General features: G+C 43.1%; 1 protein-coding gene across 1 annotated transcript in view; it reads right to left on the reverse strand.

Annotated features, from left to right (window-relative positions):
• AP3B1 (adaptor related protein complex 3 subunit beta 1) overlaps nt 1-21,005 on the reverse strand; it is a 351,534-nt gene that overhangs the window by 161,023 nt on the left and 169,506 nt on the right. The window contains exons 15-17 of the mRNA XM_073584144.1: nt 13,536-13,712; nt 10,556-10,742; nt 4,513-4,643 (exon numbers count right to left, since the gene is read on the reverse strand). Of these exons, the coding sequence (XP_073440245.1) occupies nt 4,513-4,643; nt 10,556-10,742; nt 13,536-13,712 (495 nt within the window). The remainder of the gene's footprint in view (nt 1-4,512; nt 4,644-10,555; nt 10,743-13,535; nt 13,713-21,005) is intronic.

A 21,005-nucleotide genomic window follows, 5' to 3' on the forward strand; every position in this document is an offset into this window, starting at 1 on the left:
TTCTAAAAACTGCACCCCTCAAGCTACTCAAAACTATGTTCAAGAAGATTATTAACCCTTCAGGTGTTTCACAGGAACTAAAGCAACGTGAAAAGAAAAAATGGACATTTTAATTTTTCCAACAAAAATTTTCTTTTAGTATCAATTTTTTCATTTTCACATGGGCAACAGGATAAAATGGATCCTAAAATTTGTTGGGCAATTTCACCTGAGTACACCGATACCTCATACGTGGTCATAAACCACTGTTTGGGCGCACGGCAGGGCTCAGAAGGGAAGGAGCGCCATTTGACTTTTTGAATGAAAAATATGCTGGAATATTTAGCGGTTGCATGTCGTGTTTGGAGAGCCCCTGTGTGCATAAACATTGGAGCTCCTCCACAAGTGACCCCATTTTGGAAACTAGACCCCCCAAGGAACTTATGTAGATGCATAGTGATCACTTTGAACCCCCAGGTACTTCACAAATTGATCTGTAAAAAAAAAAAAGTACTTTTTTTTTTCACAAAAACTTTCTTTTAGCCTCAGTTTTTTTCATTTTCACATGGGCAACAGGATAAAATGGATCCTATAGTTATTTGAGCAATTTCTCCTGAGTACACAGATACCTCATATGTGGTCATAACCCACTGTTTGAGCGCCCGGCAGGGTCTGGAAGGGAAGGAGCACCATTTGACCCTTTGAATGGAAAATTAGCTCCAATCATTATCGGACACCATGTCGCGTTTGGAGAGCCCCTGTGCACCTAAACATTGGAGCTCCCCCACGTGAAACTAAACCCCCTAAGGAACTTATCTAGATGTGTAGTGAGCACTTTGAACCCCCAAGTGCTTCACAAAAGTTTATAACACAGTGCAGTGAAAATAAAAAAAAATTTTTTCCTCAAAAATGATTTTTAGCAAACTATTTTTAATTTTCACAAGGCTAACAGGAGAAATTGGACAACAAAAGTTGTTGTCCAGTTTGTCCTGAGTACGCTGGTACCCCATATGTGGGGGGAACCACTGTTTGGGCGCACGGCAGGGCTCAGAAGGGAAGGAGCGCCATTTGACTTTTTGAAATGCAAATTACTTCTAATCGTTAGCGGACAACAAGTCGTGTTTGGAGAGCCCCTGTGTGCCTAAACATTGGAGCTCCCCAACAAATGACCCCATTTTGGAAACTAGACCCCCCTAAGGAACTTATCTAGATGCATAGTGAGCACTTTGAACCCCCAAGTGCTTCACAAAAGTTTATAACGCAGAGCCGTGAAAATAAAAAATATTTTTTCTCAAAAAATTATTTTTAGTGCGCAATTTTTTATTTTTACAAGGGTAGCAGGATAAATTAAACCCCAAAAGTTGTTGTCCAGTTTGTCCCGAGTAAGCTGGTACCCCATATGTGGGTGGGGACCACTGTTTGGGTGCACGTCGGGGCTCGGAAGGGAAGTGAAATGAAACAGTGACATTATGAAATGCTGACTTTGATGGAATGGTCTGCGGGCATCATGTTACAATTGCAGAGCCCCTGATGTACCTAAACTGTGGAACCCCCCACAAGTGACCCCATTTTGGATAATAGACCCCCCAAGGAACTTATCTAGATGTGTGGTGAGCACCTTGAACCCCCAAGCGCGTCACAGAAGTTTATAACGCAGAGCCGTGAAAATAAAAAATATTTTGTTTTCCTCAAAAAAAAATGATTTTCAGCCAGCAATTTTTTATTTTCACAAGGGTAGCAGGATAAATTGGACCCCAAAAGTTGTTGTACAGTTAGTCCTGAGTACGCTGGTACCCCATATGTAGGCAGGAACCATTGTTTGGGCACACGTAAAGGCTCGGAATGGAAGTAGTGACGTTTTGAAATGCAGACTTTGATGGAATGGTCTGTGGTCGTCGTTACGTTTGCAGAGCCCCTGATGTGCCTAAACAATAGAAACCCCCCACAAGTGACCCCATTTTGGAAACTAGACCTCCCAGGGAACTTATCTAGATGCCTGGTGAGCACTTTCAACCCCCAAGTGCTTCACAGAAGTTTATAACGCAGAGACGTGAAAATTAAAAAAAAAAAAAAATTTACACAAAAATATTTTTTTAGCCCCCAATTTTTTATTTTCCCAAGGGTACCAGGAGAAATTAGACCCCCAAAGTTGTTGTGCAATTTTTCCTGAGTACGCTGATACCCCATATGTTGGGGTAAACCACTGTTTGGGCACACGTCGGGGCTTGGAAGGGAGTACCGTTTGACTTTTTGAAAGCAAAATTGGCTGGAATCAATGGTTGCACCATGTCGCGTTTTGAGACCCCATGATGTGCCTAAACAGTGGAAACCCCACAATTCTAACTTCAATCCTAACCCCAACACACCCCTAACCACAGCCCTAACCCCAACACATCCCTAACCCTAATCCAAACCCTAACTCCAACACACCCCTAACCCTAATCATAACCCTAACCCTCTTTCCAACCCAAACCCTCTTTCCAACCCTAACCCTCTTTCCAACCATAACCCTCTTTCCAACCCTAATGGAAAAAAATAAATAAAAATAATTTCTTTATTTTATTAGTTCATCCTGCCTATGGGGGTGATAAACTGGGGGTTTATTTACTTTTCATTCTATTTTGATCACTGTGAGAGTTTATCACAGTGATCAAAATGAATGAATGGAAATTGCAGCCGGCGGGCGCACTGCGCATGCGCCCGCCATTTTCCAATATGGAGGCGCCCATGGTCCGGGACCGCGGGACACCGAGAGCCATAACGGCACTTGGTGAGTACCGGCGGGTGGGAGGAGGGGCGATCGGAAGCCGGGGGGAACGGAGGAAAGGCGGGGGGGAGATGATGACTGCGGCTGCACATCGCCGCTGTCATTCAGTGGCGGGGGGGCAGATCGCCCCCGTTAACGGGTGGGGGGTGTCGGATCGCTGTCACCAGCCATGTCTGATGCTACAGCAGCGTCGGACATGGCTGGATTGTAATATTTCATCAATTTTCATTGATGAAATATTACTATCGCTCTGATTGGCTGTTTCACTTTTAACTGCCAATCAGAGCGATCGTAGTCACGTGGGGGCAAAGCCACACCCCCTATGGTGAAGAACAAAGCCCCCTGTATCTGCGGGTCGAGTGACCTTTCAGTGACCTAGGTCACCCGACCCGCAGGGGGGGCTTTAAAGTCATGACGCCACATAGGCGTCACTGGTCAGATTGGCACCAGTTTTCATGACGCCTATGTGGCGTCATTGGTCATGAAGGGGTTAAAGGGGATCTGTCACCCCATTTTCGGCCTATAAGCTGCGGCCACAGCCATCAGGGGCTTGTCTACAGCATTCTGTAATGCTGTAGATAAGCCCCCGATGTAATCTGAAAGATAAGAAAAACAAGTTAGATTATACTCACCGGGGGCGTGGTCTGGTACGGTGGGTGTCACGGTCTGGTCCGGCACCTCCCATCTTCTGGAGATGACATCCTCCTCCTTACATCTGCAGCGGCTCCTGCGCAGGCGTACTTTATCTGCCCTATTGAGGGCAGAGTAAAGTACTGCAGTGCGCAGGCGCCAGGAAAGGTCAGAGAGGTCCGACACCTGCGCATTGCAGTGCTTTGCTCTGCCCTCAAAAGGGCAGAGCAGTGCGCCTGCGCAGGAGCCACGGCAGAAGTAAGAAGGAGGACGTCGTCGCTAGAAGATGTGAGGCCCCGGACCAGACCGCGACACCCATCGGACCCGACCGGATCCCCGGGTGAGTATAATCTAACCTGTTTTCCTTATCTGGCGGTGGCAGCAGCTTATAGGTCAAAAATGGGGTGACAGATTCCCTTTAAGACTAAAATGGTAGGTACTCAGAAGCAGTATTTTTTATATATATATATATATATATATATATATATATATATATATTTATATTTATTTTTTTATTATTATTATTTTTTTAAAGGAAGTATAATTGCAAACCATTAACATAATTTCCCACCGGCACCACGCACGAACATGCAAACACACACGGCACCAAGGCTATGACAAAATTATCTCTCAATGGTCCAATAGGGTATGTTCTCTAGCACCAAAGAGAAACAGGGAAAACTTAGCCTTTAATGATATAGATTACAAAAAACTGGGAAAATATGCAACAAATAAAAAAAAGAAAACCTACAATGCTTAGGATTTTCGGGTCGAAAAATTCTTAATCATAGCCCGAATGGTTTTTCTACCCAAAATACCTAATTATGGGTTTTCTTTAACATGTGCACATTTTCCCAATTTTTTTTCTCCTATATGACTAATGGCTAAGTTTCATCAATTTGATGCTGGAGAACATCCCTTTTGGAGCATAGAGAGCTATTGGACCCGGAGGCATGACCAGAGCAAACTCTGTACACCACACCCAAACCACATATCCCTAATATACAAGTGAGGAGCTGAATTTACCATATTTTTTGTATGACTAAATTATGTCAACTAAGCCATCACACCCATATAAATAATATACTTCAAATAAAAGTGAAAAAAATATTTGACAAGAAATTGTGGAGACATACCGGCTCAATGACTTCCACATTGCGGACAGACGGATCAGGCGCCACCTCTGGCCAGTCAGACAGCTCCAAGTACCCGGATGCCTTAGCATTCAGCGTGTGAGACAGCGTGCCGAGCTGAAAACGATCGCGATCTGTTGAATGAAATACATAAGTAGCAAATAGTTGATTACAGTGAAACCTATGAGCCTTGCAGCACAAAGTGCAACCGTTCTGAAGATGGCAGCTCAGAGCTGTGATATTAGCCTGGATATGAAGAGATGGATGTGAAGCAGACAGCCTTCCATAAGGTCAGGACGATTATTGCAATCCATACATTATAATAATCTCTTTCATAACGGTCAATATAAAACCTAATCAGTCAGTATGTTTAGAGGCGCCGCGCTGGAATGCAGATTGTGCGAAAACGACTGGATGGTAAATATTAAGAATGACAGCGCAGTTTAACAATCCACAGACAAGGCTTTCCACCGGCTCATTCCGAATTTTAATCATTCTTTTTCTGCTACACCAAACACCATTACTACTGAAATTAGCAATAAATCTACATGATCGCTAAAACACCAGAAAACCGGCAGAGATTCAGAATTAGCATCTTGTTGCATATGGAACAACTTACGAACCGCTAAAATAGTTTGTAAAATAAACCCGTGAAGCCTTAAAGGTTTCCCAAGAACATCGGGTGTGCCGTTACATAAGTAAGGCAGCAAACCTTGTAAGGACCCACTGCTCATAAAGGGGGTAATCCCACCCCTTACACTGATGGCAAAGTCACATCGTGAGGGTAAGACCCCGCAACACACGGATATCAGTCCAAAGGTGGTCGACATTCACACTCATCTGTAAGGCAAGTCCAACCACCTTTCTACTAAAATCAGTATTCTTGAGACAGATGGAGGTCTCATTAATCAGGACCCAAGTCTTCTACAAATTTATGGGAACTCCTGTGCATATACCATAAATGTACAGGATTGGAATACCACTTAAATGTGAATGCTTGGAGGCCTTTGGTTATTTTGTGCAAGTGATATATTGCCATGTTCATTTTTCTGGGGACTTCCTGTCTGGAAAAATCAGCGTACAATTATTTCTGTAGATTACTACTACAGGATTTCACCATTTGTAATGCAAAATTAGAAACTTGTGGCAAAGCTGCTACAAAATCCACAAATAAAAAACGTGTTTTGGATCAGAAATCTAAGGGGCTGTGCACGTGTCCATATTTTTACACGTAGACATGTCCATTTTTTTTCCGGCAGCAAGGAAGACAATACATATCGTACGCAGACGACAAACAGTGGGGAAAATAAGTATTTGATACACTGTCGATTTTGCAAGTTTTCTCACCTACAATGAATGGAGAGGTCTGTAATTTTTATTGTGGGTACGCTACAACTGGGAGAGACAGAATTTTTAAAAAATAAAACAAAAAAACAAAAAAAAAACCCAGAAAATCACATTCTATGATTTTTACATAATTAGCATTTTATTGCATGAAATAAGTATTTGACACAATTGAAAAACAGAACTTAATATTTGGTACAGTAACCTGTTTGCAAATACTGAGGTCAGACGTTTCCTGTAGTTCTTGACCAAGTTTGCACACACTGCTGCAGGGATTTTGGCCCCCTCCTCTGTACAGATCTTCCTTAGATCTTTCAGGTTTCAGGGCTGTCATTGGGCAACATTGGGTTTCAGATCACCATAAAGATTTTCTATTGGGTTCAGGCCCTGGAAATGCTTCTTACAGAGCTCTGACTATGTATGTTTGGGTCATTGTTGTGCTGAAAGACCCAGCCATGATCTTCAATGCTCGTAGTGAGACAAGGAGGTTGATGGCCAAATCTTGAGATACATGACCCCATACATCCTCCCTTTAATACGATGCAGCTATCGCGTCCCCTTTGTAGAAAAGCACCCCCATAGTATGATGTTTCCCCCACCATGCTTTACGATTGGGAAGGTGTTCTTGGGGTTGTGCTCATCCTTCTTCTTCCTCCAAACACAGCAATTAGAGTTGATAACAAAAAGTTCTATTTTGGTCTCATGTGACCACATGACCTTCTCCCATGCCTTCTCTGGATCATCCAAATGGTCATTGGTAAACTTCAAAAGGGACTAGCGAGAGCAGGGGGACCTTGCGTGCTCTGCAGGATTTTAAAACAATGGAGGCGTAGTGTGTTACTAACAGTAAAGTTCGAGAATGTGGTCTCTCAATTCAGGTCATTGACCAGGTCCCTCCTAAGAAGTTCTGGGCTGATTCCTGACATTCCTCAGACTCATCTTTACTCCACGAGGTGAGATCTTTCATAGAGTCCCAGACCAAGGAAGAATGACTGCAATCTTGTGCTTCCTCAGTTTTCTAATAATTGTGCCTTCTCACCCAGCTGCTTGCCTAGCCCTCCTACTCTGCACTCATTACTGGTATTAATTGCACCTGTTTGAACTATTACCTGTATAAAAGACACTTGTCCTTACACTCAATCACACTCCATCCACCATGGCCAAGACCAAAGAGCTGTCTAAGGACACCAGGAACAAAGTTGTAAACCTGTGCAAGGCCTGGGATGAGCTACAGCACAAAGAAAAAATAACAGGTATGTGAGCCAGAATTCTTGCTGGTTAGTAGGTGATAAAATACTTATTTCATGCAATAAAATGTAATTTAATTATGTAAAAATCATACAATGTGATGTTCTGGTTTTTATTTTTAGATTCTGTCTTTCACAGTTGAAGTGTACCTATAATAAAAATAACATACCTTCCTTTCTTTGTAGGTGGGAAAACTTGCAAAATATCAAGTACCGTATATACTCGAGTATAAACCGACGCGAGTATAAGCCGAGGCTCCTAATTTTGCCACGGAAATCTGGGTAAGCTTATTGACTCGAGTATAAGCCGGGTATGCATTGTCCCCTCATCCCTGTACTGCTCTGTGTGGCTCTCCCACCTCCCAGTATGCATGGCTCGGCTCCCCCGTCCCATCCTTCTATGTATGGCTCAGCGCCCTGTCCTCATCCATGCTCCTCAGTGCTTCCCCGTCCTGCTCCATGCTTCCCCCATCCTCCTCCATCCTACTCTGTGCCTCCACATCCTCCTCCGCCATACTCACCATCCTGTGCAATCGCTGAACGTCCCCTGCACCCTCCGTTGTCCCAGGGCTGGCAGCTTCTTCCTGTGTTGAGTGGTCACGTGGTACCGCTCACTAAGGTCATGAATATGGACGCCACGCCTATGGGAGTGGAGTTGTGTCCATATTCATGACCTTAATGAGCGGTACCACGTGACCACTCAACACAGGAAGAAGCTGCCAGCCCTGGGACAACAGAGGATGCAGGGGACGTTCAGCGATTAAACAGGAGGGTGAGTATGATATCCCAGTCACCGGCTCCTGCTGACGCTTCCCCTCACCCACAGGTTTCTGTAAATTGACTCGTGTATAAGCCGAGGGGGGCATTTTCAGTACAAAAAAAATGTGCTGAAAATCTTGGCCTATACACGAGTATATACGGTACTGTATTTTTCGTATTTTAAGACGCACTTTTTTCCCAAAAATGTTGCGGGAAAATGGGGGTGCGTCTTATAATGCAAATATACCTTACCGGCCTTGGAGGAGCAGGGTCCTAGAGTCGCTGCTGGAGGAAGCAAGAGTGGAACATTGCTGCAGGCCGCAGGCTGGAATGAGGGGAGAGTTCCGATGTGCGCCGCTGCATGTGTTCGGTAGTGTGTGGGCCCTGCAGACTTTTTGTGAAAGCCCAGAGCCCCGCACTAACATGGTTTACTGTGCGGTGGACCCTGGGAAAATAGCTGTCAGGGGCGGCGTATGCAGAGATGGAGATCTCGGCACCAAGGTTTTGGGAGCTTGCCTCCCCTAGCAGCGACTCTGGGACCCTGCTCCACCGCGGCCTGCACAACCGAACACTCACAGCGTCGCACATCCGAACACACCCTTTTCTTCCAGCCTGGGGTCCGCAGCATTGCCTTACTCCTACCCCCTCCAGCAGCGACCCTGGGACCCCGCTTCATAGCAGCCACCACCCCCCCAGTTAGCAATAAGACGCATGGATTATAAGCAGCGCCACCAGTTTATTTAAAAAAAAAAAAAAAATTAACCTATTTTTATCCTCAAAATTCGGGGTGTGTCTTATAATCCGCAAAATACGCATAGAATGCAGAATAGAAATTACAGATGTTTAGGTGTTAAAAAGATGCAAAGATAGACAGATATCCATGTGATATATAATAAATGGCGTGCAGTTTACTTTACATGTTTCAACCTAATAAATAAATGAAAGATAAAGCAAACAGCCGAGAGCTGATATTACCAGGCTGGGAAGGTCCATCATTATTGGGCCCTTAGCTGCCTAAAAATACCAGCCCGCAGCAGACCCAGAAGTGGCGCATCACATGAGATGATCTCAATCTGGCGCTTCGCATTTGCTCTTCCCAATTGCCCTGGTGCGGTGGCAATCGGAGTAATGAGTCTTGGGGTTGATGTCAGCTGTGAATTGTCCAAAAACACAGCTGGCATCAAGCCCTGTTCTGAAAATGGTGAGGTGTCCATCAGTCACCCCCATTACTAACCCAATAATCAAAAATAAAAAAACAAAAAAAATCCTAATTTAACACTCACTGACACTTTCCTTGGTTCACCACTTTATTTAAAAAAAACAAAAAACAAAAAAAAAACAGGTGTGACTAGTCCGGTGAAGTCCAACAAATTCCCCGTACAAAGACTATGGCTTTTCCAACAGCCACTGCCGGGGGCTCTGAGCAGAGGTGACATCAGTAACGTTACAGCTCATCAGAATCACCAGGTTACACAGAACAGAACGAGGCTCAATAGTCTTTGTACACAGGGGCTCAATAACCTATATTGGACCTCCATGGGAACTTTTTTTTTTTTTAATACAGTGGTGAACAAGGTAAAGTGTCTTATTTTATTTTTCTGTGTTTAGTGTGCATGTTCTTTTCAGGTTTCCAGTCGCTGGACATCTGATTCGGTGGACTAAGACTGACCAGTGTGATTTTGTTTTTCTTTTACTAAAGTAGGAATTGTTTATTTAAATTAAAAAAAAAAAAAAAAACTTTATTACTGGGTTAGTAATGGGGGAGTCTGATAGACACCTATCCATTAATAACAGAAGGGCTTGATGCCAGTGTGTTAAAGAACAATTCACAGCTAACCCAATGTAATTTATATCATTCATTCATTTATCAGGTTAATAGTAATCTACACACACAAGGCACTAATTATCTATCTCACTGGTATCTATTTATCCATCTTTTTTGCACATCTTTAACACCTAAAAATCTGTGGCTTCTATTTCTGCATTCTATTCCGATACGCGGCACATGGACGGCACATGGATGGTACACAAGTGCACACGGGCAGCCAACAGAAAACCACACGGATAGTAACAACAGGGTCTCAGGGTCCCGGTACACTAAGCAACACACCAGCGATCCCGACAACGATACGACCTGGTCAGGATCGCTGATGCGTCGCTGCATGATCGCTGGTGAGCTGTCAAACAGGCAGCTCTCACCAGCGATCAGGACCAGCGAGGACGCTGGTATCCAGGGTACACAGCGGGTAACTAAGCAACGCGCATGCTTAGATACCCACTGTTTACCCTGGTTACCAGCTCCCAGCGTCTGCTTACAACGCTGGGAGCTCGCTGATCGTTGGTCTCCCGCTGCCACACGCAGCGATGCGTGCTGGCCAGCGGGAGACCAACGATCAAAAAATGACCCAGGACACTCCTGCACGATCTGCGATACCCGGCGGGGGGGTCGGTTGCTGATGCGTGCCACACACAGCGAGATCGCGAGCGAGATCGCTGTTGCGTCACAATATTGCATAGTGTGAAGCATCCCTCAGACTTACATTTTTTTTAGCAGTTGTTTGCAGGGGGCCTTAATCTGATCACGCTCCACCCTGAATGCACAGATGAGAAGTTTCCCGCTATACTCAGCAAGCACTCATATAATACCCCCCAGGAGCATTATTACCTCTAGGGGTGACACACCAATTTAAATTTACCTTTAAAAGGAGATTCTAGGACAGGAGCCGGTTTCTGGGCCAGGAATATTCTCTTGGCGTATTTACACAGAGCGCCACTCTTCTCATTCGGAACAATGAGCTGTCTTACAAAGCGCGTACGATCCCGGATATCGTAATTCTGATCATATTTGCCAAGATTCAATATGTACTGAGCAAGCAATTTTGTCTGTCGGGAGAGAAAGCAAAAAAAAAATAAAAAATTTTAAAAAATCAGAGCGCTAGAGATGAAGTAGAAGAAGTGATTTATGATTATTGATAACCACCAGTAAACATATTTAAAGAGGCAATAAAAACGGAGGCGCAAGACAAACAAATGTCGCTCTGCAGGGAATACGCATTTCTGAAGCTGCAAATGGAAAATCCAAGCCAAAAGCACATGTCCTGCTCTAAGCCGGGAGGTGAATGCTAACTATGGCGAGGCAGCCATGTGCTAGATTATTAAACTGCTGAAGTGGAAAGAAAGGCATCATTAAAAAATAATCATATATGGCAAACCCTCTGAAGGGTCTGCGTGAGGATAATGAATGTGGAAATACAACTAAAAACACGGCACTCAAAACTTAATCGAGAAAATATGCAGGACATCAAAACATCAGCGGGTGTGAGGGGGCTGGCAAAGTGCTCCATCCGAGGTGAGCGTTATGAAGAGATAGTGTCCCTGGCACCACGAGGGTTCGCACACTCGCTCTCCACTCTCTTACTTTGCTCTGAATTACGGCCCATTAAAGGAGACACATGAATCACTGAACTGGATTACTGCAAATTATGTGCAGTGCATTTAGCTGTTACTTTTTCATAAAAGCGCGAGCTGCTGATGCCTTCTAAAAACCAAGATAAAAGAGCGCTTACGGCCGGCGGTAATACTGCTCATTTATTTATTTATGTAAGGTAACAGCTTGTTTTACGGCGGAATTCTCCATCATTTCTTAATTCAGCCATTGACTATGCTACATTAAAACTGCATCCAGATCATTTTTATAATGGCCTACAGCAAACCAAATTTTACCATTATGTTCTAAATTAGAGGCATCTGCGAGGCATAAATGTTTGTTAAAAATAGTCAGAAGGCATTCTGCGGCTAACTATGTGTATACAGTGCAAATAAAGACACCGATACCTCAACTAACAGGCAGAGTGTGAAATGGGCTTATTTAGACTAATGAAGCAAATTCATAGACTTGGTGTACTCGACTGAAGAAGAAAAATGCCTTCAGCCGTTTTAGGAATTACTTGTAATCACGGCAGCAGAGGCGAGGTCTCAGCCTGTAAACCCTCCGCAGCTCGGCAGCATTAAGGGCTTTTCAACATTGGCGTCTAGCTGACCCCACGTCGCATCCGCTCCCCAGCTACATAAGTGTGTGCTGGATCTTCCCTCACATTTTTCTCTGATTTTTCTTTCCAGAGAATATTTCTATCAGAAACTCCTGATATATTTCAGTTTCATTTACAAGTAGCTACAAATTGGGTTATTTGGGAGGGGGGGGGTCAGCCAGAGGGAAATCAAATTACCTATGACCTCCTATAAAGCTGATCTCCCCTTGCAACAGATTTGTGTCAAAATCCTCCAAGTCAGCGGTAAAATCTGCAGTGACGCATCTTACTACATTGAAGTTCCTGAGATGCACAATGCGAATCTGCAGAAAGAATCGGCAGCAGATTTATAAATCTGCACAGCGTGTCAATTTACGTGCCGAAGATTTGGTAAAACCTCATTGGCTTGCTGGAACCACAGCACACAACCAATCAAAAAAATTCAGTTCGGTATCTAAGCTTAAGAAAGCGTACACCCCTTCCTATGACCTATGCCCATTTAGACTGCTTAGGAGGATGGATCATACCTACAAGATGCCCTTTAAGAGACAAAATTAATGTTAATCTAGGTAATCCACATGTACCTCGTCACAATGGTCAGAACTAGTGAAGAGCGAGGATACTCGTTGCTCGGGTTTTTCCAGAGCATGCTCGGGTGATCTCCGAGTATTTTGGCATGCTTGGAGATTTAGTGTTTGTTGTCTTATCTCCATGATTTGCGGCTGAGGACAGGCTGAATACATGTGGGGATTGCCTGTTTATTAGGGAATTCCCACATGTAGTCAGGCTGTCTAGCAGCCACAAATCATGCAGCTACTTCGACAAAAACTAAATCTCCGAGCACACCAAAATACTCAGAGAACACCCGAGCAACGAGTATACTCGCTCATCACTAGTCAGAACCTGACCACAGCATTTATATTGACTCACTTAAGGACTGGAAGTTAGTCTAAAAAAAATCCCAGCGGCCAATGTGAAAATTGCAAGATGACTGTTTTTTATGTTTGCTTTCCGCTTTAGGGATGAAGTCGAGGTGTTTCAGCCTGATTCCCCTTTTGCGACTTTTTAAAATATTTGCAAACTTTGATTCAACTTCACTCCATTCCAGTTGCACCCAAGCGCATTTTTCAGTAGGCAAGTTTGGGACAATTTTTGCGACTTTCGGAGCCAAAGATGCAAAATGCAGTTAAAGACGGGGAGAAAGTTATGTATTTTGACTTTGCACCAAATTCATAAATTTGGCGAAAAAAAATGGCAGCTCATACAACATGGCAGAGAAGGAGACAAAGAACGCAAATGATGAATCTGAGCCAATGCCTTCATGACAATAGCGTTACTTAGGAACTGACCACATTTGTTTTCTTCTACATTTCCATAGCCCTAGCTGGTAAAGAGCATTTATCACTGGCTTTCAGTAATAACTCTATGAAGAGGTTTTTTTAGCTGAATCTAAATGACAGAAGTCTTAGTGATCATGAAGATGACAATTAGCAGCTTATACAGAGATGGTCACCGTTTCCCTCACTCCTGAGTGACATATCCTCCCAGATACACTATATAATTCCTTCGTTTCCATATTAAGAACAGTAACGGTTCACTGCCTGACGTGAGAATTACTCGTGTCCTCTTACCATTGCCATAGGCTTACCTGCTTGGAATTAGTCAAGTACAGCTTTGCTGCAAGGTTTAATATCTGCAACTTGACAAGGTCGTCCTCGTTAGTGAAGCTTTTTGCAGTCTTCCTCAGCACATCAGGAGCAATTTTCGGCACTCGCTCGCAATACTCTCCAATAAGCCACAGAATGCTGGCCCTTGCCATGGGAACCTAGAGGAAAAAAATACTGTAATAGTCAAATAAAAGGATACATTTTAGATGGACATAGTTTTGCTGTCCATAGAAGTCAATGCAAAAAAAATGCACATATCAAGTTGTAGTAACAGGGGTTTGTTAGACAAATAATTACATTATTGATATTATGCTAGGTGTTCAGAATAACCCTATGGTCCAGTAAGCCATGTTTCCTGCAAGAAACAAAAAAAGTCAAACAATGTGTGAACCGGTCATTGAATTACTTCTCCACTGAGAAATGACTGACATTGCAGACCAGAAGCCCGAGGCCCACCTACGGAGAAATTCTGCAGATTTGTCCATTTTAAAGGCCCGTCAGATAAAACGCAATAAAACAAGACAAAGTGTGGCTCTAAAGTTACCAAACACAACAATATCCACATTCTGACTGGCCTGGTCTCATCATGTACAGTACATCTCTCTCTGTGAGTGCACATTGTTTAATATCACGTAGTGCTACACTCCGACTGGTAAATCTCCTGCACAGACACAGAGTAGGCCCCTAAACCACCACCACTTTATCAATGACGCCAACAGGTTGACAGTGGTATGCTTCTATCCATCCTACGTACACAGGTTGTCCACTACTCTGACAATCCCTTCTCAATCCGATTACATACCCCCAGGAAAATACTACTACTCATACTTACCTCCGATGTTGGCAATGGCTCTCCCAGGGAATGCATGAAACTTATGTCAAGCAATCCCTGAGGCCAAGCCATGCTGGATTCACTCTCCCCTCCTTTGGCCGTATCACATACATCTGGAGGAAGTTGAGTTGCTGCTCTCATTTCCACTGGATGCATGTGATATGTCTGATGATAGGAAGAGTGAAGTCAGCGCTAATTGTCCACAGGGATAGCGTGACAATGTCACACAGTCCCCAGGAGACACAGTGCTGACACCACTGGAACGGTGCCAGGACCGGAGAACAGTTTAGGAGTTATTATTTTACTTGGGGGAAAAACAGGGACTCAGAAGAAATTACCCACATAGTGAACAACTCCTCTAAAGACATCTGGGTACAAAAAAAACAGTAATATGGCAGGACGTAGTTTATAATGCACATTCTCTGCAACCTGGACCTCACTAGGGCTATGTTCATACGACTGTATTTTTTGGGTTCCTTTGCTGTCCGTGAAATAAAAACAGACAGCTCTCGAACCAATATTGTTCAATTGGGCTGTTCAGTGGATAACCGCAAGCACTTTTTGCCCTATTTTGGATCAGACTCAAGAGTGCACACACAAAAAAAAAAAAAAAAAGTATCTCATCTCATAAGTATTAATTGATTGGCATTATATTTTTACAGATACAATTCAGTTATTTACCATAAAAAGCTACATTTCGTCTTGTAAATTTTAATAACTGTTGATATATAAAAATGGATGTCAGACAGATGATAATCCGTTTTTTTTTTTTTTCCTTTCTGGATGACAATTGTTAAAAAAAAATTTTATACGCTCGTACCCTGATCGTAAATAAAAGCTGTGCCATGGCTGATCCCTATGGGCAACACAGACCGTGTTTTTTAATGTCAGAAACAAATTAGTAGTACGCTTCTGATTGGTTGAAATAAACAGTCTATCTTCAAGACAGTTTTGACATAGAAGGCATGAAATTGTATAAACATGTTTTGTAGATTTGTTTCTCTACAGCATAAAATAATGCCTCAAAAAAAGAAATTAAACTAAATCAAGTGCAAAGGCTCAAAAACAGGCCGATGTCACCTACATGGGGATGAGCGATTGTGAATGCAATCTTTCAATCCGGACAAAGTTTGCATATTTTATCCCATTTACAGGCTGCATAAAAAAAGTACATCATCAGCTAATGGATGAGCGAGACATCATGAGATTTGAAGCATCAGTCACTTCTTTCTCCCTGTATTCTGGATTATCTTTTACTTTTGGTTTCAACAACTAAAATCAGCATTATAAAGCCATACATAGTGGTGCCTATAAATGTCCATATACGTTAATACTTACACCGGATGCTCCATCAGCTTGGTCTACGGTATATCCATATACTGACAAGATACAAATACTGAACCGAATTGCTCGGCCTCAAGGGGTAGTTCCAAAACTGTAAGTTATTTCCTATTTAATCAACTACCAACCGCCATGGTCAATCAGCTGAGACCACAAGAGATCTTGATAATGGGGTTCTCAAACCCAAGAACCAGGTTCCAAATCCTGAGAACCATACATGCAGGTGAAACCAAAACCCACTGCGGTGGGCGTCAGAGTGTGATGTTCGTCCGGTGGATCAAACCATCCAGCTCACGCATTTTGGTTGCATCTGACGTTTTCCCTAAATTCCCGATGTGGGACTGGGATTCCCTCTGTTGGAGTGGATATTCTAAAGTTATTCAGGTGTTTTTATTAATTAAAATAAAGTACACCTTCCCCCATTTCTTTACTAAACCTGAGCACCAGGCTCTGCAAATATCAGTCATGAATGGAGCAGAAGCAGAAATGCAAAGGCTCAATCTCCAGTTCATGAGAACCTATATGGGACGATAGAGTTGCGCTCCACTTCAGCTTTCTCCGACAGAACAAAAAACAAATGATGAAAGCGCAGGTCCTGCAGAGCCTGGTTTCCAAAGGTCAGGAGCACCAATTCTCGTGATTCCTGAGGGTTCCCGTTGATAAATTCCCAAAGATTATTAAGATTATTAAGCTGGACCTGATGGATAGGGAGAATGTGAATAACCCTTTCAGTCAATTTAGAAGGTTTTTTGTTTGTTTTATTCCAAGAAGTCTAAAATTTTGTGCAGACAAATGTCAGAAAGTCTGTAACAGAGATCAGGTGTTAGGGCTCCTATCACAGTACATTGCACTTTGAAGGGAAATATTGAGCAGTCTGCTGCATTTTTATTAGCGATGAAAATGGCGTAAAGAGAGTCTGTTGGATCTCTGATAAATGGGAAGTCAAGACGCTTTCCTGAAAGAGCCCAATGCTGTAACGGGTCTGAAGATAATAAAGTGATAGATATAGAGGGCCATCACTCTACACACACTCCTCACCAATGAAATTGCAACACCGAAAAGGAAAAGTCGTGGAATTCTGAAAATCACAAGATCGATAGACATGATAATGATATGCAAATTATGGGAAAAAATTGAAACGTTTTCAAGTGTGAGCTCCAAGTGCAGAAATCCCCATGCTTACACACCTTGGCCACTATCAGGTTATTAATGCTGTCTGAGGAAGGCTCTGTATTCACTTGGGCACAGAACTCAAGATCTCCATGTGTACAGTCATGGCCAAAAGTTTAGAGAATGACAAATATTATATTTTCACATGATCTGCTGCCCTCTGGTTTTAATGTGTGTTTGTCAGATGTTTTTATCACATACAGAAATATAATATTATGAGTAAAAAAAGGTTATATTGACAGTTAGAATGAGTTAATGCAGCAAGTCAATATTTGCAGTGCTGACCCTTCTTCTTCAGGACCTCAGCAATTCTCCCTAGCATGCTCTCAATCAACTTCTGGATCAAATCCTGACTGATAGCAGTCCATTCTTGCAAAATCAATGCTTTTATTTTGTCTGAATTTGAAGGGTTTTGTTTGTCCACCCGTCTCTTGATGATTGACCACAAGTTCTCAATGGGATTAAGATCTGGGGAGTTTCCAGGCCATGGTCCCAAAATCTCTATGTTTTGTTCCCTGAGCCATTTAGTTATTACCTTTGCTTTATGGCAAGGTGCTCCATCATGTTGAAAAAGGCATTGTTGATCGCCAAACTGCTCTTGGACGGTTGGGAGAAGTTGCTCTTGGAGGACATTCTGGTACCATTCTTTATTCATGGCTGTTTTTTTAGGCAAGACTGAGAGAGAGCCCATTCCCTTGGCTGAGAATCCACCCCACACATGAATGGTTTCAGGATGCTTGACAGTTGGCATGAGACAAGACTGGTGGTAGCGCTCACCTGGTCTTCTCCGAATAAGCAGTTTTCCAGATGTCCCAAACAATCGAAAAGGGGATTCATCAGAGAAAATGACTTTACCCCAGTCCTCAGCAGTCCACTCCCTGTACCTCTTGCAGAATATCAGTCTGTCCATGATGTTTTTTCTGGAGAGAAGCGGCTTCTTTGCTGCCCTCCTTGAGACCAGGCCTTGCTCCAAGAGTCTCTGCCTCACAGTGCGTGCAGATGCACTCACACCTGCCTGCAGATGCACTCACACCTGCCTGCTGCCATTCCTGAGCAAGCTCTGCACTGCTAGTAGCCCGATCCCGCAGCAGAAACACTTTTAAGAGACGGTCCTGGTGCTTGCTGGTCTTTCTTGGGCGCCCTGGAGCCTTTTTGGCAACAAGGGAACATCTCTCCTTGAAGTTCTTGATGATGCGATAGATTGTTGACTGAGGTGCAATCTTTCTAGCTGCGATACTCTTCCCTGTTAGGCCATTTTTGTGCAGTGCAATGATGACTGCACGTGTTTCTTTAGAGATAACCAAGGTTAACAGAAGAGAAACAATGATGCCAAGCACCAGCCTCCTTTTAAAGTGTCCAGTGGTGTCATTCTTACTTAATCATGACAGATTGATCTCCAGCCCTGTCCTCATCAACACCCACACCTGTGTTAATGGAGCAATCACTGAAACGATGTTAGCTGGTCCTTTTAAGGCAGGGCTGCAATGATGTTGAAATGTGTTTTGGGGGATAAAGTTCATTTTCTAGGCAAATATTGACTTTGCAAGTAATTGCTGTTAAGCTGATCACTCTTTATAACATTCTGGAGTATATGCAAATTGCCATTAGAAAAAATGAAGCAGTAGATTTTGTAAAAATTAATATTTGTGTCATTCTCTAAACTTTTGGCCATGATTGTAATTAGAGGCCAGTGATGTCCTCTATGTGATCAATGGGAAACAAGTCTGGAAACACTGCAAGCCATGGTCGCATCTTTAGAAAGGTGATGGTCGGCACTCCAGGTGGAAGGTGGTGCTCTATAGGACGGATATTAAGACAGGACTGCACAAAAGATCACTACACTCCTTAGTTGTAGTTAAGAAAATCATTATTGATCCTTCAGCATATCAAGCTCAAGGCTACCACATGGTGCTGTCAGCTACTCTACCGAGAGTCCACATCACTGCTACTATAGGACCGTTATTCAGGTCCGGGAGGAATGAAACATTGGCCATCTTGTAAATTGTGGTACCTTTCAACATTTCACGCTTGACAGATGAATAAAAAAATTTTCACTGGAGATAAGGTGGTGCTGTGGTCTTTCGTGCATTATGGTAGCACGTTTCAGCTACGCATATGCTCACATTAGCATCAACAAAATGAGGCTGTTTTTCCACACAAAAGTGCCAGGCCAGACTTCATGTTGGTCGTGCTACTGTAAGTTGCCTTCCTGCCCTTAACATCCTACCGTGGCCTGCAGTCTGCAGACTTGTCTCCTATTGAGCACATCTGGGAAGTCATTGGTCGGCAATTTCAAAGAAAGCTGCCAGCAGTGGATGTTGATGATTTGTGTCCTTAAAGGGGTTGTGCCACAAATAAAAGTATATTTTAAATCAACATATCTTGGAATAAAATAAACATACTCCACAATTGGATGTGTTTAAAAAAAAAAAAAAGTTCCTGTTTTGAGATAATCTTCTAAACGTGCCCCATTGTAATGGCTGTGTCTGACCATGTAGGAACAGGCTGGATATACCACAGCTCCTGGGCAGCGGAAGAAGCAAAAGAGTATACAGACATTACAGCACGGGATCACAGCTGATTTTACTCTTTGAGGTAAAATTTTGTTTAAAAACAGGTAGGGGAATGTTTTACTCACAAAAAGAATCAGCAGCAGCGATCCTCCTGCTGTAATGTCTGTATCCTCTCTTTTCCTTCATCCCCAGGAGATGTGGTATGATCAGACCATGTCCCTGTACGGTCAGCCATTAACACAGTACATAGCAGGGGCACATTTATAAGATTATCTCACCACAGGGACTTTTTTTTTTTTTTTTTTTAAACACATCCAATTGTGGAAATTATTATTATTCCAAGATATGGTGATTAAAATGAACTTTTGTTCATGGAACAATGCTTTGAAGAGCCTTCGGCATTACAAAGTATTTCTCAGACAACTATTAATAGTCACTGATAGTAGCCAAGCCGTGTAAGTACGGAATTTCTGCACAGAGTGCTCATTCTCAATACTGAATTATTTGAGACGTTTTAAAAATGTTTCCACGCCTTCACCATTTGCATATCTTTAACATGTTATCTATCCTATGAGTTCCATAATTCCTCAACTTTTACTTCTTGGTGCTGCAATTTCAATGTTGAGGAGTGTATTAAATTAATAATCCAATGCTGAACCCATCAAAAAATATTGTTTTAAAAGACAGATATTCATTTTAAAGAAGTTATCAAGTATTTCTCTTTTTCGCATTTGCAAGCAAGTTACCCCTACTGAAGCGGCCTCTGTCAGCCACTTGCCAGGTTCCTGGCAGGCGTGTGCATGCTTCATATTCCAGTTAATAGAACAGGTTCAGAATACCAGATACCGTAACTGTGCAAGAAGCCTTGGTAAGTGACCGACAGACCCCAAGCTGGTAGCATCTAACACCGCACAGTGCAGAAGTGAGAGGGACTAGAAAACCCGTTTCAAGGACACGGCCGGGTATGAATGCTTCATGTACACTTTAATTCATAACATTAAAAAAGTTTGCTTGATAGAAATAAAAATATATACCACATATACTCGAGTATGAGCCAACCCGAGTATAAACAGAGGCACCTAATTTTGCCACAAAAAACTGGGTAAAGCTTATTGACTTGTGTATAAGCTGGGTATGCATTGTCCCCTCATCCCTATCCTGGTATGCATGGCTACTTATCCCCTATCCTTGTATGCATGGCTCCCCAGTCCCTGTCCTTGTACACATGGTTCCCCATCGTTGTCCTTGTATGCATGGCTCCTTATCCCTTATCCTTCTATGCATGATTCCTGTTAAAAACAAACATCCTACTCACCTTCCTGCACGCCCTCACTGCATCTCGTTCCGGCACAAGCAGCTCTTCCTGTCGAGCTCATTAAGCTAATGAATATTCACTCCACGCCTATGGGAGCATAGTTATTACCTTAATGAGTGGGGCCACCTGACTGCTCGGCCGGAAATGCTGCTGGCGCCGGAACCAACGAGATGCAGCGAGGACGTGCAGGAAGGCGAGTAGGAGGTCTTCTGGAAGCCGGCGGCTGCGGGCTGTGAGCGCTATAAGAGAAATGAATATTAATTTCTCTTTAGCAGCGGGC

This window comes from Dendrobates tinctorius, unplaced genomic scaffold (genome assembly GCF_039654945.1).
Source record: "Dendrobates tinctorius isolate UK_male_01 unplaced genomic scaffold, ASM3965494v1 ptg000083l, whole genome shotgun sequence".
NCBI classification, from domain to species: domain Eukaryota; kingdom Metazoa; phylum Chordata; class Amphibia; order Anura; family Dendrobatidae; genus Dendrobates; species Dendrobates tinctorius.